We start from the raw sequence: 24,098 nt of genomic DNA, 5'->3' as shown, positions 1-24,098 counted from the left end.
GCCAACTTGTGGCAACTCCATAAAGCAGCTTTCAAGGCACGTGAGAAGCAGAGGTGGTTTGCCATTGCCTTCCTCTGCAGAGTCTTCCTTGGTGGTCTCCCATCCAAATACTGGCTCCACTTAGCTTCTGAGATCTAATGAAGTCAGGCTATACCATGCTGCCTTCCATCCCATGTCTCATAAAATAAAATAAATCAAGTAAAGCAGAAATTATCAAGTATTTTTAGTTATGTGCATGAAATACACGCATCTCCTTTCTGTGCCATATTCCCAATCTGAAGCAATCTTGGAGGAAGTTGCTGTTTGGGGGAGCCCATGAGTTATAGGTGACTTTCTCCAATGGGTTTAAATAATGTCCCCTGGACAATCTGAAACCTATTGTCCAGATGCACCACAATTGTGATGGGAATGGGGCATCATGTGCTGTGGGATTCAGGAGAACCTGCAACTCACCTCTGATTGTTACCAAGGGAGACAGTAGAGACCCCAGACCCAACCTGTGCACTCCATAATGTGATTCCATATCTTAATGTGATAATAATGTGAATCAGTATTAGTTGTACTGTTGATATTCTGTCTCTCTCTCCTCCTGCAACTTTTCTTTTATACTCACTTCTTTTTTCTGTTTTTGTTTTGAACCCCCAACAAAAGCAATTTGGACCCCAATTTTTTTTAAAAAAGAAACAAGGAGAATTAAGAGGTGATTAGTAGAAGAGTTTGGCAGGATATTCCATCTGATACCATTTACTTTCCCATAGCAATGAGCAACCGTAGAGTGAAATGGCTTGTTTAATGCGGGGGGATATTCTATTTATGTCTTGGGTGTGATTGCAGAGCCAGCTACTGTACCATGAATCAGAGACAGACCTGGTACTTTATTGTCATGCTCGGCTATGCTGGCGAGTGTTTGCCAGGCACCTGACTTGGGAACCAGCGTTATGATCCATCTCAGAGTTACATTCAGTTAATGCCTGCTCATTTCAATAGGACTTACATCTGCACAGTTGTCGGCTGGGGGGTAGCCAAGGGGGGAAAAGGTGCTTCTTGTAAAGTAGACTGAAAGCTCTGAGCCACCTCCAGTTTTGAATCCACTTACAATGAGGAGAGAATCATATAAAGTTTGGATTCTACTCAAGGTTTTATATTTAGCTGGACTCATCAAGCAACAACCCATCCATGAATTACAGAACAAAACTGAGTGTAGTTTTTATGGAAATGCTGCAGAAACCTTTAACAAGGGGGGGGAGATGTCATTTATCTTTGTCGTACCAGCTTTCTGTGCCAAATGAACAAATGTAGTCTCTTACGGATTTTGCTGAGGTTTTGCAGAGTCATTATACATCTTGATGTGAGCATTATCCATGTCACAAAATATCCAAAGATATATGATGATGATGAAGAAGAAGAAGAAGGAGAAGAAGAAGAAGAAGAAGGAGAAGGAGAAGGAGAAGAAGGAGAAGGAGAAGGAGAAGGAGAAGGAGAAGAAGGAGAAGGAGAAGGAGAATAAGGAGGAGGAGGAGGAGGAGGAGTTTGGATTTAGGATTTATATCCCCCCTTTCTCTCCTGCAGGGGACTCAAAGGGGCTTACAATCTCCTTGCCCTTCCCCGCTCACAACAAACACCCTGTGAGGTAGGTGGGGCTGAGAGAGCTCCGAGAAGCTAGCCCCAGGTCACCCGGCTGGCGTGTGTGGGAGTGTACAGGCTAATCTGAATTCCCCAGATAAGCCTCCACAGCTCAGGCGGCAGAGCGGAAAATCAAACCTGGTTCCTCCAGATTAGATACATGAGCTCAACCTCCTACGCCACTGCTGCTCCCTTTATTATTATTATTAAAAAGCTATACCCCTCCATAAAGTGTTCAATGTCACATCCCCACCCCCCCGAAAAAATATTGTTCTGCTTACCATGGAATAAGGAATACTCTACTTTCAACAGTGACTTTGAAGCAGAGAATATCTTTCTAAAATGTAAAGTGGGGTCTCTGTACTATGGCACCTGCTGAAATCATTCCTAGTTCTTGCCAAGTATTTTCAGAAAGGTGGTGAGGCCAGGTGGGCTTTTGCCCAGTAGGGTTTCTGATTGGCCATCGGCGATTGGACTGGCTATACAGATTAAAATAACAATATGTTGGCAGTTCATTTCATTATCTCCCATTCCTCTTTACCAATGTATTTTGGGCAGCAGGACAGATTTCTCAGCACTGAGGTGGTATGATCCCTGAACCTGGCCTTGACAATAGCCTGGCTACTGCCTTTTGGACAAGATGAAGTGTCTGGATATATTTTTTTCAAAACAAACCCACCAAGCACATTACAGTAATATAACCTGGCTGTGTTCCCAGTATGGATCCCATGGCCAGATCACACTTTTTGAGGAACAACTGTAGCTAGTGTTATCGGCACATGTTGACAAAAGGCACCAATTGCCACAGGGGTTGAGTTTCCAACCTCTGTCTCCCACCCAACTCCTCTCCTACATGAAGATGCAAAAGGCTCACACATTTTCCTGGTTTGGTGTCACAGGGGAGGGTAAACAGACCAATGTAGGTATCATTTGGTACGTGGGCACTGTGCCTACTCAGAGAAAAATCATGCCAACATAAATTATCCTGTACAAATAAACAGTTGAAAAGCACCTAATATATCAAAGCCTGATTGCCAAGGTCAGTCAGAACTGAAAGTTGTTGCAATAGTTCCGAAAAACAACAACAAAATGGAAGTTTACACTTCTGGCAGATTTCTATACGGCACAGGATTGCAACATATGCTACTTAAATTTTGGCTGTGAAATATCTCCATGTTTAAAAACCAAATGCCAGGCAGCACACTTGGAACTCCCTGTTTAAGAGGGGAGGGGAAGTGTCGACTTTTAAGGATACTACTACAAAAACTGAAAGTGATTTGGTTTGTCACTGATAACCCCTGGATTCAAACAACAAAAACTGAGAAACTTCCAAATGCATAAGAAAATAATTTGCTGCCTATTAATCCCATCAATTGACTTCCACTTAACTACTATGGGATTATGTATCAATAACCATGGGCAAAAGGACAGAACTGGGCATAGAATCGAATATCCAGAAAGTCTTTCAAAAGGAAACACAGAATCCTCCAGCCTTTCATAGCATCTGACCAATTTCAGGGGAAATTTCTAAAGGAAAGGTACTTGGTAAGATTTCCACTGGTCACAGACTAGCAGAAACAGGATTAATTATGTTAGCAATGCACTTCCACTCTGTGTTGGACAAACAGGTCAGATCTTAAGCGAGGAATAAATGAACACAAGTCTGACCTTAAAAATCACAGCACTTAAAAATTGGTGGGAGAACACTTTAATCTTCCTGGACATTCCATTGGTGACCTAAGAGTGTCAATCATCAGAGAAGCTTCAAAGGGAGATTACAACACAAGATTGCTGAATTGAGTTCATTCACTAATTTAGAGCAATTCCGCCTCCTCCAGGCTGAAAATGGGCATAGGTTTCTTATCTTGCCACCAATGCTAATTTTCTATCTCTAAAGCATTTCTCCTGCTCTAAATTAAGTTGATTAGATTTTGCATTGTACTTTTAATTCTGACTCTCTTCTTGGCAACACCCTTCCCACTTTCTGACTGAGATCGCCATTCCTACTCATTCCTATATCAGACTGAGAACTCCATTCGTACTTGTATCTGACAAAGGGAGATTTGACACTTGGAAACTTGTATCTAGAATAATTTATTGGTCTCCAAGGTCCTACTGAACTCATACTTAGCATAAATTATGCAGTCAAGCAGAGTTGTGTATGTATGTTTGCTTGCTAAATGTATGCATGTGTTTGCTATAAAGATGATAGAATTCAGCTTTTTTTTTCTTTGCCACTGACTTTGGCACTGACCTTTGTGCAGAATTTTTATTTTTAAATGCAGGATGCATCTGGCTCCAACTATCATGCAGAGTTTTCCACTTTCCCTGCTGTGACTTTAGCCATGAAACTACTATCAATTCTATAGCAGTAGCAAGATTAATCTCTCAACCATCTTCTGTAAAATAGACCATGGGGTCCAATGGGTGAACGGGCTTGGAGCAATCAAATAATGACTAGTGAATCAGTGGAAGAAAACACAGACCAAATGCATTCTGTTGTAGGCTAGAGCTTCTTTTAAAAACTTATCCTATAATAACAAGGGTGACCAAAATATGTTCTTTTTCCATTATTATTGTGTCTGCTCAGAAACATTTTTAAAAACTTTATTAGATCTGTATCCCACCTTTCTGGGCAGTTGACTGTACAAAAATATCAACAATTAAAACAAATTAATTAAAAGTTCATTTAAAGCCATCCCGAGGAATTGTTTTGAGTGCTGAAGAATCTATTTGTTGTAGTCTGTTTAACACTGATTAACATCAGGGATGCCTCCGCAAAAGAAAAAAGAGCAACATGTTATCCTTTGTGGATCACATTACTTACATCAACATCACTACTGACCTTGTTCAATTACTGGATGTTACAGAATTCTAGCCCTTACTTGATCTTGTCAGATCTAAAAAGCGAAGCAAGGTTAGCTCTGGTTAGTACTTGGATGTGAGACTGTCAAGGAATACCAGGGTTTATCCTCAGAGGCAGGCAGTGGAAAACAACTTCTATTTCTCACGTGCCTTGAAAACTCTTCTGAGTCTCCTTCAGTCACCTGTGACTTGACAACACTAATGCACAGAGCTCCTAGTGGTTGCTGTGGCTTGGGTGAATTTTTTTCAGTTATGGCAGACCTGAGTTCAGTTCAATTTAGTTCTATTTATTTACAATCATTTGAACAGTGGACTTTAAAAAATAGAGAAAACTGAAAAGTAATCAATATACAATCAGCAAAATTACACTTTTGTTCCATTAGCCAAAGGTCGCCTAATGGCTAGATAAGAAAACTTAGCCACTGTGTAAGAAATAATATTGTCCCTATCTTCAAGTAAAGAAAATTCATCCAAATGTCCAAAAACTCAGGTCAGCAAAAGCAAAATCCAGTGTTTTCTAATGTCTTTATAAAATTCATAGTGCAATAAAATGTGTCATTGTTTCAATTGTTCTTGAATTACAAGGACAAAACCAGACTTCCATGAAATCTCCCTCTGATCCTTCTGCACATGCAGAATAATGCACTTTCAATCCTCTATCAATTCACTTTGAAGCTGGATTTTTCTGGGCGGGATAGCAAAATCCACTTGCAAACAACTGTGAAAGCGGATTGAATGTGCATTATTCTACATGTGCGGAAGGAGCCAAAGTTAATGGACAGGCATTATAACACAATGCTTAGGATGTCAACCATAATTTAGAGAAAGTCATAGATGTTACGTAAGGAGCAATGGAAAATCCCACTCAACTCTTCAATAATCTGTATGGGCTTGGAGAAAGGCAATCTCAGTCTATGACTCAGTGCCTATATGAGTTGTTGACTAATCATGTTTTGCTCTTCTCAAGCTTATCCTACTATATAAAAGGTTAGTCATGCTGATGACGACACATTCCTTAAAGCAAAAGATCCAGAGGATGCTATATCCAGAGCAAAAAGGAGATGACTGGACTACAACTCCAACAATCCTTCATTTTACCAACAGAGTCCTCACCAATATGCCTTGTGTCCCGACCCCATAAGAATGGCCTCCCAATCAGGAGGCAACCATGCCTGTGGGGATGGGGGTGAAAGAGGGTTGGTCAGCAGCATGATGTTCACAGCCTGCTGGAAGGCCATTGTACCTGCAGGTCTGGGGGTAGATGGTAGAAGAGGGTTGGTTGACCGCCTTTGTGGTCCTGGTTGGGGCTGCAGAGAGAGCCTGGGCAATCCCCACCACAGAGCAGAAGGTGGGAGGTGTCTGTAGATGGAGGCAGTGAACAGCAGCCAGCAGTGGTAGAAGCTTACCCAGGTCACGGGCTGGAGGTTGATCATGGCAGCCAGGAGCCCAGTGCCAGCAGCCAGGACTGAACAGCAATTCCAGCCCGACAGCAGGATCTGAAGCAGACTCCATTGCCCAGATAGATGGTGGGAGGATGCCCAGGGGGCTGTGGGAGGAAATCATTCAGAAATCTCACACAGAAACTGTTCATTCAAAACTGGGAAATACTATATTGCTAAGTATGTTTGATTTTTTTTCTTTAGATTCATGAAAATAACTACCAAGGAGATGAACAGGAGGAAGAGGATGTGAATTCTGAAGATGACACATATATGATTATGGTCAGCTCAGAATCTCATCATAATGGATGTTTCTGTAAGTTTCTTCTAGAGAGATTTCAACTACTTTTCTATTGGATCCTATTACGCCACAGTGTAAATTGATAAGATGGATACATCCACAGGAAGAGCAATGTTTGCTAGTCAGTGCTAACCTCAGTAATTTGAAGCACTTTGAAAGCATACGTGGAGGAAAACAAGAGTGGTTGGTGCTGTCCTACCATCAGCCAAAACAGGATTGGGCCCTTGCAGCAATTTTTAAAGAGCTAATCTTTTATCTAAAATTGCATTGGTTGCCACTGATTGGACCCTCATCCATCATGATGCTATTTGACTCTCTGGTGTCTCCAGTTAAAGGATTCCAAGTAGGCAGAATTTGGAAATAACTTTCTGTTCCTGAGAGCTACTGTTAAGTAGAGTAGACAATACTTAGTTGGATGGGGTAGTGGTTTGACTCAGAATAGTTATGGAGGTCCATCTGATTGATTTGAGATCTTAAAGGCCAGGGAATGATTGTAGCAGACACCAGCTATTCTGATGTTTCCAATGCCAAAACAATTGATTGGCAAACCATATGCCTGTATATCAGACTTTCCTATCAGAAATGAGTTTCTTGTCTGTCTGCCTGCTCAGCCCCCACCACCACCACCACCACCTGTGTCTTGTATTTTTTGACACTATTATCTCTGGTAGCTAATAGGGGTATACAATTGTTTATGGAGGTAGAAAAAATGTACGAGATGTACCCAGAGGTACATCCAACAAGTTCTCACCACTTCTCTAAAAGTGGTTACTAATTTTTTTCTGAGTGCCAAGAAGGGGTTACTAAAGCAACATCCCTGCCCAATAGGGACTGGAGGTGCGTGTGTGCGGCGGCACCACTGTTTGAATCCCACCACCATTGGAACCTGTTATTAAAATGTTTGGATCCCACCACTGGATGTACCCTTTATACCAAACTGGAAGCAGCTTATGAAAGTCTGTTCTTCCATGGCAGAGTTGCTGTTTATGTCCCCTCATAGAACCTCTCATGAATAGTCCTTCTCCCAAGGGCAATATTTATTCCACGTTAAAAATGTTAAATGGTAAGCGTCAGTCTATTAAGAATAGGGCATCCACTGCACGAATTATGACTGGCTTCTCTTACTCACTAGGAATCAGGCATCCTGAACTGGGGAGGATTGGAGAGGGGGAGGGGCAGGCACAATGTCTCTGCAATAATTTGAAGAAAGCCTAATGTTATCACATGCACAAATGTGTTGTGTAGAGGAGCTGCAAATCTAATGAAAGCTCCACTGTTCATTTAATAAATATTTCAGTTGTTCCTTCAACAGAGTGCTACATTTGACAGCTTTCTGCTGTATTAGTTCATAAAAGTTTTATTAGCAGCACTGCTGTTGCTTCGGCGGAAAATCTGCAAAATATAAAATGCATCCAGATGGTATATTTTAAGTGGAATAACAACGCATTCTCTGAACATCAACAGCCCTGTCAAGGACAACAGAACAGCCTGGAGTCTGCAGGCAAGTTCAGGATGAAGCAGGAGTGGAAGCTGAAGTAGAGCAGGAAGAGGAAGAAGGTGTGGTCAAGGAATGTGCCAATGAGGAAGCAAATAAGACAGCGGAAGAGTCCTGTCAAGATGATGACAGCTTGTATGCTACTATAGATGGGGAGGATTCTGAAACAGACACAAAAGACCTAACCTGTGAGCAAGGGCCTCCGTTGCCACCTCGTGTCCAGCAGACTACCTCAACAGAAGCTAAAGCTTTCTATGTGTTTCCAGGTACAGAATCATAGGGAAAACAGATGCTTTATCCCATATATTTGCAATAGGGTCTTGATCTTTAAAAGGGGCTTAGACAGATTTATGGAGAAGTCGATCTATGGCAGGGGTCTGCAACCTGCGGCTCTCCAGATGTTCATGGACTACAAATCCCATCAACCCATGCCAGCATGGTCAATTGGCCATGCTGGCAGAGGCTGATGGGAATGGTAGTCCATGAACATCTGGAGAGCTGCAGGTTGCAGACCCCTGATCTATGGCTACCAATCTTGATCCTCCTTGATCTGAGATTGCAAATGCCTTAGAAGACCAGGTGCATGGGAGCAGCAGCAGCAGAAGGCCATTGCTTTCACATCCTGGTGGGCCTTGGCCGGTGGTAGAGTGCTTGGACTGGAGTGGATACCGAGTTAGCGGTGGAGCGGGAGCAACAATGAACAGCATGTCATCACGAGGATTTTTTGAAAGGTGGTGATTATGTAAAAAGAATGGTAGTATTATGATGACATTGCACTTGTATGAGGAGCACTCCAGCAATTAAAGACTTATCCATATGTCCAGGGGCATATCTAAATAAAGGTAGCACCCAGCACTGAGCTGTGTGCCCCCTTCCAACTCCATGTGAAATTTCACAGGGCACACAGTCCAAGTCCAGTCCCAGTTTTGAACTGTGGGCCCCACCTCCAAAGCCTGAAGTGTAAAGCTGCACCTGGCCAGCTGGCTCTGCCTCAGCAGACTGAATGTTAACTGCTGCGAGGAAAATATCAGAGGTTTTCAATCACAGAACTCACTGCAACTTCAGATATTTCTCCCAGCTCTACCAATGTCTTTTAGATGCACCTACACCCATGTTACACCAAACCCCTCTTTATCCCGCTGCTCCAGACTAACATGGAACTGTTTTGTGGAAAAGAAGTTTAAGAAGGTGTGGAAAGGAAGGAAGAAGATGCAGAAGGGTTGTATCACCACTAGAAACTAGAAATCTTGTGGCTTCTTAAAGGCTAACAATATTGAGGTCAAGGTGAGGTTTTGCAAGTCACCACTCGTTCTTCCAGAGAGAGACACAAAGGGAAAATCGTACTGGGAATTCTTATGGAGAAGAATGGAGGGGGGCAGTCTTGGTGCGAATTAAAGTACAAATCTTTAAAGCATAAATTCAAAATGTAAGGGGGACAAGCTCCACAATAAGGTAATGCATTGGAGAATATATACGCTCCATGAAGAAGGCACCCAAGGGCGCACAACTCACTACATGGTCTTCTCTCCATGCCAGCCCAGCCCAGGCTTCATAATACAGTAGGTCTCACCAAGCAATTCCAGGCAGCATCTGCTAAGAGAGGTGGGGGAGAGGAGATGGGAAGGAGGAAGTGGAGGGGAGAGCAGCTCTATCTCCTCTGCAGCAAAGGGGAATGGCCGGCAAACACAATAGAGGTGCTCTTTTGCTGGGCACAGCAGCAATTGCCATTGGGTGAGCTAGGCAGCTGAGGTGGCAGCAATTGCAGCAGGACTGGAGCCTGAATGGACAGTGGCTCACTGAGCTGGCATGCAGTGCCAGGCTCAAGGGCCACTCACAGCTAGCTGCCCCACCTGTGTGTCTCTCCCCACCACAAAGATGGCCATGGTACTCATCATGACACAAGTAAATTTTCTGCTGCCCCTCTGTGTGAGCTGTCCAGGGCAGTTGGCCCCCTTTGCCCCACTAGATCTGATCTTGAATTAAACTAATGTAACTTTGCAGTGTACAAACACCTTAAGTTTTGCAATACAAGGTGTGCTCCTTTTAAATGATATTTCTGCAGAGCATGCAGTACTTTGATCCAAAAGATGTGCAAGAAATATAGGCATACTGTGATTCCTTTCCTCAGAGAAATTAGAAAGGAGAAATGTGAAAGAGGATTATGATACACATCACAAACATATCACTCTCCTGCAAAATAGAGCACTCCCCTCTTCCTTGGTGTCCTTGAAATGCCACTTTTCTTACAAGAAAACTGTACTGGTTCGCTGAATGGGCCCTTGACCGCACCACACATGAATAATTCTATGGCATCACAGATGTATGTATAGACAGACAGATGCACATTTCAATTCCAGGCAGCACCAGTTAATATTCCAAGGGTGAAACAGAATCTCTCAGAAGTACCTTCTGTGCTAATCTTTCTGTTTAATTGTGCTGTGTTTCTGTGGAGCATTAGGTTGGTTTCATCTTTGGGAAGAGATGATAATAGTTTCTTTTCGAAAAGGAATTGAAATGAGTCATCCCTCCACATATTTCTGAGAGCCATTTATTGCATGTACCACACAAGAATCGCTAAAAAGCAATCTGGAGTCTCACTCCTTTTTCCAGGGAAGGTTCATTTGCCAAGATCAGGGATGCATCCTAGGGATCTTCAGTGATCAAAAAATGAGCCTAGGAGAAGCCACCATGTAGGACTCTGTAGAGGAAGGCAATGGCAAATTACTTCAGGTTCTCACTTCCCTTGACGAAACCCTGAAAGGGGTCACCATAAATTGGCTGCAACTTGATGGCAGTTACCCACCACACACACACACACACACACACACACAATCTTTTGGTATTGGGTACCATTGTAATTTACTATATGACAGTAGCAAATTTTCCTTGCGTGAAATGTTTGATATTGTAGGGGTTAAGAACATAAGAACATAAGAACAAGCCAGCTGGATCAGACCAAAGTCCATCTAGTCCAGCTCTCTGCTACTCGCAGTGGCCCACCAGGTGCCTTTGGGAGCTCACATGTAGGATGTGAACGCAATGGCCTTCTGTGGCTGTTGCTCCCGATCACCTGGTCTGTTAAGGCATTTGCAATCTCAGATCAAAGAGGATCAAGATTGGTAGCCATAAATCGACTTCTCCTCCATAAATCTGTCCAAGCCCCTTTTAAAGCTATCCAGGTTAGTGGCCATCACCACCTCCTGTGGCAGCATATTCCAAGCACCAATCACCGCGTTGCATGAAGAAGTGTTTCCTTTTAGTAAGTCCTAATTCTTCCCCAGCATTTTCAATGAATGCCCCTGGTTCCTGAAGTATTGTGAGAAGAGAGAAAAAATTTCTCCTCTGTCCAGCATTTTCTACCCCATGCATAATTTATAGACTTCAATCATATATCCCCCCTCCCAACTGCATGCTCCTCTCCAGAGCTAAAGAGTCCCCAGCGCTGCAGCCTCTCCTCATAAGGAAGGTGCTCCCAGTCCCTCAATCATCCCTTGTTGCCCTTCTCTGCACTTTTCTATCTCCTCCAATATCGCCTTTTGAGATGCGGGACAGGCTGGACACGGTACGCACCGAGATGGGTGCTGCCTGCTTTGGAGCGCATGACGATCTTTGCAGGTTTTTTGTTGCGCTCATTTTCCTGTGATCCCAGCATAGAGTTACGGCAGGTTTTACAGCTGGCGTGCATTGAGGTGTATTGCATGGAACGCATCGGCTTGGGCGCCTAAATCCTTTCCTGGTCTGTGACTGATAGCACCCCGGCCCTGTTTAGCGATACTTACGTTGGCGTGGCGACTTTGCCCTATGGGGAACGGTTTACGTTAGCGTGACGCATTGCCATTTTCACAAAGAGCCCACTCACCCTGAATTTATCAAAGGTCTGTGGAGCTCTTCGCAATCCCTTTTGTAGTTCTCACCACCCTACATAATTTGGTATCATCCTGCCAAACTTGGCCACCGCTTCACCCACCCTACTTCCAGGTCATTTATGAATAGGTTAAAAGAGCACTTCTGGTCCCAAAAGCGGATCCTTGGGGGGCCATCACTCGACATCTCCATTGGGAGAACTTCCCATTGCCACTCTTTGTTTTCCTGTTTCTCGACCAGTTTTAATCCATAGAGGACTTCCCTCTTATTCCTTCATTGCTGAGTTTTCTCAATAGTCTCTGGTGAGGGAACTTTGTCAAAAACTTCTTTGGAAATCCCAGAAGACAATGTCCACCGGTTCACCCTGTCCACATGCCTGTTTACACCCTCAAGAACTCTAAGTAAGATTTGTGAGACGGGATTTGCCTCTGCAAAAGCCATGCTGACTTGTGACTCTTTCTCAGCAAGGTCTTGCTTTTCTGCATGTTTTTATAATTTTATCTTTAATGATAGATTCTACCTAATTTACAGGAACCGGATGTCCGACTGACTTTGGTCTGTAATTTCCGAGGTCCCCTAGATCCTTTCTTAAAGATTGAGGTGTGACATTAGCCCATCTTCAGAATCTTCAGGGATGGAGCCTGATTTCAGGGATAAGTTGCGTATTAAAGTGAGAAGATCAGCAGCAATTTCATGCTTGAGCTCTTTAAGAACTCTTGGAGTGAAGATACGAAATCCTGGGCCAGGGGGATTTGGTAACATTTAGTTTATCAATGGCTGCCATGAACTTCTTCCTTGTCTACCACACTATCTTCACTGGTTCACCAGTTTGCCTCCTAAGAAGTTTGGTTCAGGTGCAGGAATGTTCCTCACACCTCCTCTTAAGGTGAAAGACAGATGCAAAGAATTCATTCAACTTCTCTGCCAATCTCCTGCCATCTTTTAGCACACCCTTTGTTCCTTTGTCATCTAGCAGACCTACCCGAGCTTCCCTTGCTGGCTTCGCTGCTTTTGATGTACTTGAAGCACTGTTTGTTGCTGGTCTTGATGTTCAAGGAGCCATGCGTTCCTCACTTAGTCCTTTTGCCTCCCCTTACAGCTAACTTGCTTCTCTTTGCCCACCATTTTATTGTTCCCTCTCACTTATTCTTCATCAGCCAAACTGGACTTCCATTTTTTCACAAAGAGCATTTTCTTTTCCTGATAATTTCCTCAACTACTCTCTTGTGTATTAACCATGGGTGGCTTTTCTTTTTGGACTGGAGTGCTGCCTTTTTTCTAACCGCCAGCGGAACACATTCCAGCTGAGCTTTTATTACTGTGTTTTTTAAATAACCTCAAGCATCCTGGACAGTTTGACTCTCTTAATTTTCCCTTTCAGCTTCCTCAAGCGCTTTTATCCCCTCATCTTTGAGAGAATTTCCCTTTCTGAGAGGCTGAGTAATGTAACTACATCTGAGTAGTTGCCGCTTGTTCCTCGCATAAGCTTGAGATACCCTGAATCTGACAGCATTGTGGTCGCTGTTCCCTACCTCGGCTCAACAACACTGACTTCCTGCACCAGGTCCTGGGTCCCACATAGAATTAGATCTAGGATCGCCTCTCCCCTGGTTGGTTCCACAACCATCTGCTCTAAACCACAGATCATTTAGCATATCCAGGAATGCTCTCTCTCCTTACTCTGACCTGAACATGCATTCTTTTCCAGTTTGTATGGGGATAGTTAAAATCACCCATTACGACTACATTTTTGTTTTTTTTGTTGGCCTCTCTAATTTTCTTTTTTTTTTTCCATCCTCAGAATCCTCTTTGTGCACTTTGGTCGGGGGGGCGATAATATATTCCTAATATTAAACTGTCCTTCACACCTGGTATTGATATCCTGGCAGTGATTCTGTAGGGGAACCAGCTCTACTGCATTGCTCTATATTTTATGTGATACTATGCTCTCTTGTGATGCTAAAGGGCAACGCTCCACCCTGATGCAGCCCTGTCCTATCCTTCCTATAGAGCCTGTAGCCTGGTATAGCACCAGCATCCCACTGGTTCTCCTCATTCCACCATGTCTCTGTAATGCCCACTGTAGGGATGAGCCACTAGGAATCCAGCAGTGTCTCACCGTAAGTAGAGGCGCTGCTTGGAATGCCCGGCGGCCTCCCTACGATCTTCTGAAATTCGCGAATCGGCTTCCCTGCCACTGCCCTCGCGATGAGCTGCCAGGTCATGAACTACCTGGCTCTACAACCGCACCAGGTAATCCTAGACAAAGGGAGCCAGTGGGCTGCCTGCCTTTGGGTGGGGATTAGACCCGAGCAGCTGATGCTCCCTCCACGCCGCTTTAGTGCAGCCAGGTGAGGATCATGTATCATCACATGACGATCTCTCAGTCTCCGGACTTCTCCCGCTCTCCTGGTTTCCCCCGGTCCATCCTTCTACTGCGCACTCTCATAGCGTAACTCCTAATAAAGGTGCCAGAGGCGAGTACCGCAGCGGCAATTCGCTAGGGATCACCGGACCCCCCGGCTCCCGCTGCTGGCAATCTCCACCAGATGAAATCTCGGCGTCTGCGTCTCGTTCTTACAGCTGACTCCACGGGCACGACTACCAGCCCACTATATTAAAGTCCTCCTTCAAGAGACTCTGTACTCCTGGCTCCCCATTTTTTTTAAGGATTAAGATGCTTCTACTATTAGCATAGAGACACCTGTATACCCTGTCTCTGTCCTTAACCTGGGATTTATGTGCTTTACCCTCAAGTCTTTTGTAGACACTATCCCTTGTCACATGCACATTGCTATGTTCCTCGCTTGTATGTGGTTGATTTAGAAAAACCTCCCTCTCTGTCTGCATCCCCATAGATACTGTATTCCGAACCGAAGTCACCTCAGCTCCTGTCGGCTTTCCCCCAGTTGATATATCTAAATGGTGATGGGTCTTTTTAGAAAATGTATTTTAGTAGATTGTGGTAAAGGAAATATCCCTGACTGTGTGAAGAACAGATCATGTATCTCTCTAAATAGTTACAAAACAACCATTGCTAATGTTCACATATTTACAAAACAAGCCATTGAACATAGAACCAAGCCATCTCTAAATTTTAATTTAAAATTGTTAAAAGCTTACAATAGTAAGGCATTTGCACAGGACATCTTACTTAAGTGTTCAAAATGCTTCATTCCAATGAAATTTTATTATTTTGGAAAGTCCATTTTTGTCTCTAATGGACACTGTAGGGATGACTGAGGTCATACGGGGATATAATCAAATGCAACTACCCATATTTAAAATGGAATATATGTCCCTCATGATGCAATGTAATTTTTTTACATTGGTTTACATTAGCAGATTTGTGCTGATGTTTACATTGACCTCGGTAACCCAGTCATTTGAAATCACGAAGAACTGGATGATAAAGGTGCTCTTCTGTGTTTTGCAGAGCAGGAAATTGTTAAAGAAAGAAAGGAAAATGAATATATGTTGGAAGACATCAAAGATGAGGATGTATCCCAGGAAGAAGGGGAGGAAGATCCTTACACAGCAGCTGAACTGGATGATGGCATATATGATGCAATACTAGCTTCTGCTACTGGAAAACGAAGAAAAGAAGGTAGATCCTTTATTATGAACCGGCCACCAGCACCTGCACCCCGTCCTTCATCTGCCCCTGTAAAAGAGGAGGTCACGCCTTACATAGCACAAGGTAATTCTTGTTGGCATTCAGTCTTTAGAAGATTTCTTTAATAATGCCTGCTGAATTATCCAACATTCTTTGCTTGTTCAAGTTTTGACAGTGGCAAACACTAACATCCTAGAGGATTATGAGTTTCATTCTGTGCATTGCCAATATAGCCCATTGATGGGACCGGGATTTCCACACTTTTCCCCTCCCCCCTGTAAATCCCTGTAAATCTTGAGAAAACTATCCCGGGAGCTGGGAAACCCACATATACCGAAAGTAATTCAACGCAGAGGGCTGCAGTGAGGAGGCAGAAGTGAATGAAATCACATCTCCTGACTTTTCTGCCAGTGGTGTTTGTACTTCCTCACTGTCTCTACCTGTGATGAGTGGGTTTTTTCCATGCAATCCCCACTAACCTCCAGCATCCCCTTCTCAAGAGGTTCCTGCTGTTGTATGGAATCCAACCCAGTATTTTTTACAGTAGATAGACAGTTATTAAGGACAGTGAGAACCTGAAGTAATTTGCCATTGCCTTCCTCTACAGTGTCCTACGTGGAGGCTTCCTTTCCAAGTACTGACCCGGTTTAGCTTCCCAAATCTGATGAGATTGGGTTATACCGTGCCACCATGCCTCATACCAAAAGTACTAGTCTGCAAAAGAATGCGGAAGTATAGCACTAAATGGATGCATTTTTGAGTGTCTTTGTGCTCAGCAACAGCATACATGTTTTGCATATATAACAACCGGACTAATCCCTGGCACCTCTAGCTGAAGGATGCCAGGGCTAGGAAAGACTTTTGGGGCCTGGAGGCCTGTTGAACTAAAGGGACTAATGACCTGATATGGTGTAGAGTTAACTTCATCTATTCATGTTCAGTTGGGTAAACAGCATTGAACATATTATTGACCTCCAGAAACTGAACCTGCCCCCCTGCATAGAGCTAGCAAAAAAAGACACTGCCGTCTCTACCGCTCCTTATATGGAAAATAGGAGGGCAAATCCTTTCCCCACTGGAGGAGCCATGGGGATAGCAGCAGCAAATGGGAAACCAGCTAGTCTCTCTTAGGTTCCTACCTGGAGTCCCCTGACAGGTTCTGAAGCAGGCAACTGCCTCCACTGCTAGAATTTGGATACTTCTGGGTGGAAGACATATTGGCAGACATACCCTTGAGTTCCTCCAAACAAGCTAGAAACAGAAAGCGTCAGAGCAGGCAGAAAACAGGCGGGTTGAATTATTTTTCTCATACAGAAAGGCCCACGAGTACTTCTAACACTAATTACATCCATTTTGTACCAGTTTAACTGTCACAATATCCCAATGGAATCGAGCAGACAAACAGTACTGAGAACCGTCCATTAGAGATCACTAATTCACTTAAGAATTACACAGTTTCGAGGCAGAGGTGGAGCTAGCTTGTTTACAGTATAAATATGTCAGAACAAGCAGGTTAGCTAATGTGCACTCAGATTCGTATTGGCCATGCTGTCCTCACCTAAAAATAGCACTGAGGGACCCCTCCCGCTCTCCCAGTCATTGTGCAATTTACACCCGCATAAATAATCTGTGTTACAGGGAAATTTCATTACAAAACGAAGCTGCACAGCAAAGCCAAATTTCTCTGCATCCAGATGGTGTGTGTTCCCAGCGTGCTCCCTTCCCATTCCTTGAACTTTTAATATTTTTTCACCAGGTTACTCCAATATGTTTCCAATTATACAGTGCCGGAATAGCTGTTAAATAAATGTATGAGGGTGCTTTGTTTCCTACCATGTAGTGGAATGTTTTGCACTCGTTACTACCATAAGATCATCCACCTCTGGAGATTGAAGTTGATGCAGTTTAACCACAGACAGGTGCAGGTTTGCTTGTAATGATCTGTGATATAACTCCACATTTACCTTAGAGAATTGCCTCAGGCTGGGATAAGGCTGGGGGGGGATACTTTGGTCTGTGCCTGATGGTGAGTGACTCATCAGCAACACTTGTAAAGACTGGCAATGCAGAAACCTGCCAACTGTAGTTAATGCTTTTATATAATTAATGTTCTTTAGAGAGCAAGCATGGTTTAGTGGTTAGGAGTGGTGGACTCCAATCTGGAGAGGCGGGTTTGGTTCCCCCCTCCTCCACATGAGTGGCAGACTCTAACCTGGTGAACCAGGATTGTTTCCCTACTCTGCATGCAACCTGTTGGGTGACCTTGGGTTAGTTTACAGAAGGGAAAAGAACCTGTCTGGATCTAGTGCGAACTTAAAAACTCCATTTTTAGTGAAAATAATTAAAACATTTATGTAACAGAAAGACAGCTGTGAATCACCCACCGGCTGCGGTTGCCTCTGGGGGTGGGATGGGTGGAACCAAGGTAACCGCTTCTGCTTAACTGAGGGTGGAAGCAAAGCCCAGGCCATGTTGGGCAAGGGCTGACGTCACCAGGAGGGGAGGGCGGATTGACCCTTTAAAGGGGAAAGCCCTCCTTTCTTCTGGCCATGTGCTTCTTCCAGCCAGTGATTTGCCCACCCACCTTTCCCTGCGTTTATTCGGTTGTTGCATGTTTCTGTCATTGCCGTTCGTGGCTGATGGCAGTAAGGAGTAAATGCCGATGGCCGGCAGAAGGGCAACTTCGCCCTGCCTGAAGCGGCAAATGCGAGGATCACCTCTTGCCAGAAGGCGTCCGCCCGGCAGCAGAAGCCCTTCAAGTAGGCCGAAGTCCAATACAGGGCATCCGTCCGATTTGGAGCTTGGCTATGAAACAGGAACAAGGCCAGATCCAAGACCCGTAATGCTACCTCCGCGCTTCTGTTTTTGGTTGGCCTAATGAAATAGCTCTGGCCAAAGTATTTATCCCAGCAAAGAGTCCAGTGTGGTTATTGGAGAGGATTCACCCAGGTGGTTCCCACCCTCAGAAGGCAACCACAACTCTTAATCAACAATAAAGTATACATATTATAAATAACAACGACAACAATGAATAATACACACAGGGGATCCCAAAGACAATAATATCAAGTCTCTGTAATAAAGATATCACTTGGTGTACATGTGAACTTGGGTTAGTCACAGAACTCTCTCAGCCCCACAAGGTGTCTGTTGTGGGGAGAGGCAGGGAAGATGCTTTGAGACTCCTTACCATTGAGAAAAGCAGGACATTAATATAAACTCCTATATTTTTGTCTGATTCAACCCACTTCCACTTGGAATTCAAACAGAAACTTATGCAAAATGTCAAAGGGAAGGAATAACATCTTCTTTAGAGTCACATTGGATGTGATGAGAGAACTGATGTATATTTATTCTACAATATGATGAGGGTTCTATTTTAATCCAAAACTGAGAACCTGGGGGAGTGAAGGGAAACCCTGCATGCCCCTCCCTTGCCTGACCTTTCAGATGCTAGAATGTTAATCTAAGGCCCTCAATCATTCTGGAAGTGAGCTGAGCATGAGGGAAATAATAGCTTATAGCTGTGAAAGCAGCGTGTGATGTGGGATAAGAGCACCACCAGGTAGAAAAGGAGAAAAGAGTGGATTTTTTTTAGGTGGAGGAGAAAAGCGGAATGAGCTGATACCTTCTGGGTTGGGAATGGTAAAAAGAGGATGAAATTGTTCATGAATTGCCTTGCACCAGATCAAACACATGACTAAAATTTCTGCAAAACTGAAGCCAGATAAAAATGAAGTCTTTCTTGAACATGGTACCTCAGGGATAGGCTATCAGGATGTTGTCAGATCTCAAAAACTGAGCATGGTCAGCCCTGGTTAGTACTTGGTTGCAAGACCAGCAAGGAAGCCCAGAGTTGCTATGCAAAGGCAAATCACCTATGTTTTTCTTGTACCGTGAATATCCTATGGCAGGGGTAGGGAACCTGCGGCTCTCCAGATGTTCAGGAACTACAATTCCATCAGCCCTACCATGGCCAATTGGTGGCCATGCTGACAGAAACTGATGATAAGGGTATATATTCCCTGAATTCCCTGAGCTTATCTGGAAGCTTGCAAGTTCTATCCTAGGATCTCCATAAGTCAGCAGTGATGAAGATGGGCCAGACCCGGACCCGGACCCAGTTGGTGAGACTGAGGCTTGAATGACCAGACGGTGAATGGGCCAGACCAGGTGGACAGGAAGAAGGAAAAGGAAGGAAGGAAGGAAGGAAGGAAGGAAGGAAGGAAGGAAGGAAGGAAGGAAGGAAGGAAGGAAGGAAGGAAGGAAGGAAGGAAGGAAGGAAGGAAGAAAGAAGAAAGAAAGAAAGAAAGAAAGAAAGAAAGAAAGAAAGAAAGAAAGAAAGAAAGAAAGAAAGAGATATCCATTATAGTTTTATGACAAATATTGCCTTTTATGACCAATATTAAGCCAGCATGTGTAGGGATTAAGAATGGGAGATTTTAATCTGGACAACCAGGTTTGATTCTCCACTCCGCCACATGAAGCCTATAGTTCTCTCAGAACTCTCTCGGCCCCACCTACCTCATAAAATCCCTGTTATGAGAATGGCAAGGGAAGGTAATTGTAAGCCACTTTAAGACTCCTTAAAGGGAGAGAAAGGCAGGGTATAAAAACACCTTTTGCTATTAGTATTATTTTACAGAGTGCCACTGAGTGGTACAGGGAATGGAGTTACTTGCTGTTTTCCTTTTGATATGTCTACTGCGTGTGTCTACTGGAAATTGCCTCATCCCCATAGAGGGAATACAGGGGGAAATTGCCTCATCCCCATAGGGGGAACTCAGCCCCACCCACCTCACAGGGTGTTTGTTGTGAGGGGGAAGGGCAAGGAGATTGTAAGCCCCTTTGAGTCTCCTGCAGGAGAGAAAGGGGGGATATAAATCCAAACTCTTCTTCTTCTTCTTCTTCTTCTTCTTCTTCTTCTTCTTTTGAAAATCTCACCCATTTGGGCCAAAAGCAGTTCCAACTTTCCAGTTCCAAGTTCCAGTTCCAAGTTCCAATTTTCAGTGGGAAAAGATATAACAGCAATAGCAAAAAAGACCTCTCCCACACGGTGGTCTACTTATTTAAATGGCTGACTTACAGCTCCAGTATCTGCATTGCATTTTACAAAAAGAAAAAGGTCAGTGAAAAAGATCACAGAGGTACATGGAAAGTGCATCTTTAACCTCCGCCTTTCAGCCTGTCTTCTCAAGCCAATTAATCTATTGGTATTCAGCCTTATTTGTTAGGATTTAATGTCTTTTGAGGTGAACAGAAGACTTGTCTTAACCTTACCAATTACAGCACAACTCCTGCTTCAACTGCAATTTTATTCTGAGGATTTGATAACAGGCAAATTCTCATTCATAGCACAATTTCCCCTAATTTTGTTTCATTTTCTGCCAGTGTTCCCTTCAAGTTTACAAGACTTGTGTAATGTCATCAACGATATTTGAGAGCTCTTGTCGTAACAGGTGGTTCTTCCAGTGGAGAAAATCTGTTGTTGTTGCCTCAACATGCTACATCAGTCAGTTAGAGCAGATAAAATAAGATCGGAGAGAATGAACTGAATTCACCAAAGTTAATGTTCCCTAACGTAGATCTAAAGGCTCTTTTCTATTGTGATTCACTTCGCTATGTTATACAAAATCAGCTCATCAGTTTTCTTTCTTGTCTCCCCGACCCACCCACCCAAACATGTTCTTAAAGCAGTGGTTACAATTTTCGACATATAGTCCATAAATAATAAGTGGTAAAATTTATTTTGCAATCAGAGGTAGAGCGAGGAGAAACTGCGCTTGGGGCACATGCGCACCCTGCGCCCCTGCCACAGCACCCCCTGCCCTGGAACGCTTCCGGAACGCCCTCACCATGCCCCCTCCATGGCCTGGCCATGCCTCTGCCACGGCTCCACCCAGGGCATCGCTCACACACATACCCCACCCCATGGGCACTATGCTACTGCTTGCAATTCTAAACCACATTATACTTTTCTAACCTCATTGACCTCAATGGATTTAGAAGGGTGTGACTTTGCCTAGGACTACACAGTTAGACTTCCATCTTATATCAAAATTGTTGTAAGCCTTTCATAATTTTGGTAGTCTTTGGGAGCAATCCTAAGCAGGTTTATTCAGAAGTGAGTCTCATTGTATTTAATGGAGACTACTTCCAGGAAAGTGATTAGGACTGCAGAAATATGGTCCCATAAACATTAAACATATATTGGCACCAAGCTCTCAGCTAGTTCCCACTGGCTTCTCTTCACCTATTAAGTCTGTGGTTAGTTGCTTCCTCCAAGCTTACTCAATTTCCATTGGCTGCTTTATGCTTCAAGTATTATTGGCGTTTCTCAGGATAAGAGACCTGTGAGTGGAGACATTGCACTGCTCTCAAAAAAACATGTATAGCATCCTCCAAGATCCACTGCAACCTTTCTGCTCAAGTTTAGCACTTTCTGAATTATGCAAGAGTCATGTGCTAGTGAGTGTTGATTCCTCCCTTAGGCTATTCTCAGTTCTTCTGAGCTCTCTCAGCCCCACCTACCTCACAGGGTGTTTGTTGTGAGGGGGGAAAGGAAAGGAGTTTGTAAGCCCCTTTGAGTCTCCTATAGGAGAGAAAGGGGGGATATAAATCCAACTCTTCTTCTTCTACTTCCTGCAGGAAGGTGTCGGGGTAGGATAGGTTTTTTGTAGTTTTGAGAGTGCTACATGAATAAGAATAGCTTAACAGAATTAGACATTCTAATTTATTCTTTTATCCAGATCCATATGCAGTTTTAGTGGAAATTTTCTTGAATACACCTGATGACCAAAACCAAGCAACAATGTAACCTGAGAAATGTAAGGAAAATCCTGATATGTTTGTCCAATGGACATTAAGTTTAATGAAAGCAATCCCAGTAAGCATATGTGAAGTGTGGTATCATGCCAAGATGGGAGCCAGCATGGTGTAGTGGTTAAAGGAGGTGGACTCTAATCTGGAGAACTGGGTTTGATTCCCCACTCATCCACATGAAGTTTGCTGGGTAACCTTGGGCCAGTCACAGTTCTCTCAGAACCCTTTCAGCCCACACAATTGCAAACTATCTCTGAACATCTCTTATCTGGAAAACCTTATCTTGAAATACTGCTGCAACTTGGCAGTATTTTACATGCACGCATGCACGCACGCACACACACGTGTCATGTCAAGATTCCTTCCTTCCTTCCTTCCTTCCTTCCTTCCTTCCTTCAGTTTCTTCGCTGCAGTGCGTTACTGAACATTTGAGTTTGTAAATCTCCTGATTCAGTATAGTTTGAATTGATGCTAAACTGCAAAATGTTTTTACATCACTTTACCTTGAAATCCCGATACACACATGAGCCTTCTGTATAGCAGCCTTGTTATGTGCCTTCCTAATTCATTCCAAAAAGTGAATAATTTATTTTCTCTTACCTCACCCACTCCGTGTTTGTTGCCAGCTAAAATCGTTTTCAGTAAGACACTGAATGTAAAGTGGTTTTAACCATTTGTCTTCGTGTAGCTGGAGAAGTAATTCCATTTTTTTAATTGCTGTAACAACACAAAACTCAGCGGAAATTCCCAAGCCTGTCAATTAGAGTTGTTCTTAATCAGGGACATTGTTGAATGTCATGGAGTCCAGGACCCAATTTATTTCTCCTTCTGATGATTCGCTAACACCACCCTCTTAACTTGGTTACCTTTAGTAATTAATAGACATGTACAAAGTACATTCATTGGACAGGATAGAATCAGTAACCCACACCCTCTTGTCTCCTGAGCCATAAATATAGGATGCTAAGTTGGCTAAAATTGTGCCATTATATTGGTGCCTTTTCATCAACTGGGTGCTGGTAGCACCATGGGAAGGATCTGGGTAGTGCTGGAAACTTAGTAGGGGAGGAATAAAGAGTTGGAAGTGCTCTGTCAAAGTTCTGTCCTCTCATAATGACAACGTAGCATTATATCTGCCTATGCAAGTATGGTGCAGTGGTTGAATCATTGGATTAGAGTGGAGGAGACTCCAGTTCAAACCTCCATTCTGCCATTAAGCTCACTGTGTGGCCTTGGGCCAATCAGTGTTTCTCAGCCTAACCTAACCTATGTCATGTTAATACTGATCCCAGTGCTGCTTTCTATCTGACCTCTATTGGAGCTCAACACAGGTTGTTGAAGTCTGCTCATTGGACCAACCAGCTTCTAAATCAGGTAATTATTGCCTTTCCCCCCCCGAAACCCCCCAATCTAGGAATTAGGTCGGGGGGTTCAGGAGAAAAGAGTAATAATTCCCCTGATCTAAGAAGTTGAGACTAGTCCAATAATTTGAAGGGATTCAACCTAACCTGCATTGAGCTCCAATAGAATCAACTCGGAAACAGCTTCTTACTAGGATCAATAATAACCAGATTTCTAGAGAGAGATTCCCAAGAAAATATTGATCAACTTATGCTGGGTGAACATGCAAGTTAAAGGGGAGAAATGTGTTCTCAGGCTATGCTAAGTGACCCAGTCATCCCAGGACAAATGTGGCTCTTGTTCTTCAGGAAAGGACAAGAGGTGGACACTTGGGCTTAATATTCTAAACCTGGGGAGTACCTGGAAATGATTAGATTTGGGGATGGTGAACTGATGCAATTACAGCTCCAGGATAATGCCAATGCAGATGAAGGTGGTCGTTGTAGAGGTTAGTCAGGAAACTAGAAGATGAGATTAGTGCTTAGGAGAATGGCTGGCAGAAACTCTTGATGACATCATTTATTTCACGGGGACAGGTGTGTCGTGGTTGGCCTTTCCCTGGCTAGAGGCTCTGTCTTTTCCTGATTGATTTAGGAAAAGGTGTGGCAGCTATTTTTAAGTAAATGTTTGAAGGAGATATTTGCCCAGGCAGGTTTTTGCCTCAGTGGCAAC

General features: G+C 43.6%; 1 protein-coding gene across 1 annotated transcript in view; it reads left to right on the top strand.

The window, feature by feature from the left end:
- Nucleotides 1-24,098, top strand: part of BANK1 (B cell scaffold protein with ankyrin repeats 1) — a 187,310-nt gene that overhangs the window by 148,415 nt on the left and 14,797 nt on the right. The window contains exons 8-10 of the mRNA XM_048508832.1: nt 6,132-6,243; nt 7,693-7,989; nt 15,024-15,287. Coding sequence (XP_048364789.1) covers nt 6,132-6,243; nt 7,693-7,989; nt 15,024-15,287 — 673 coding nt within the window. The remainder of the gene's footprint in view (nt 1-6,131; nt 6,244-7,692; nt 7,990-15,023; nt 15,288-24,098) is intronic.

Source organism: Sphaerodactylus townsendi, linkage group LG10 (genome assembly GCF_021028975.2).
Source record: "Sphaerodactylus townsendi isolate TG3544 linkage group LG10, MPM_Stown_v2.3, whole genome shotgun sequence".
NCBI lineage: Eukaryota > Metazoa > Chordata > Lepidosauria > Squamata > Sphaerodactylidae > Sphaerodactylus > Sphaerodactylus townsendi.
The sequence above is the reverse complement of the archived record's forward strand: the minus strand, read 5'-3'. Positions and strand labels throughout refer to the sequence as shown.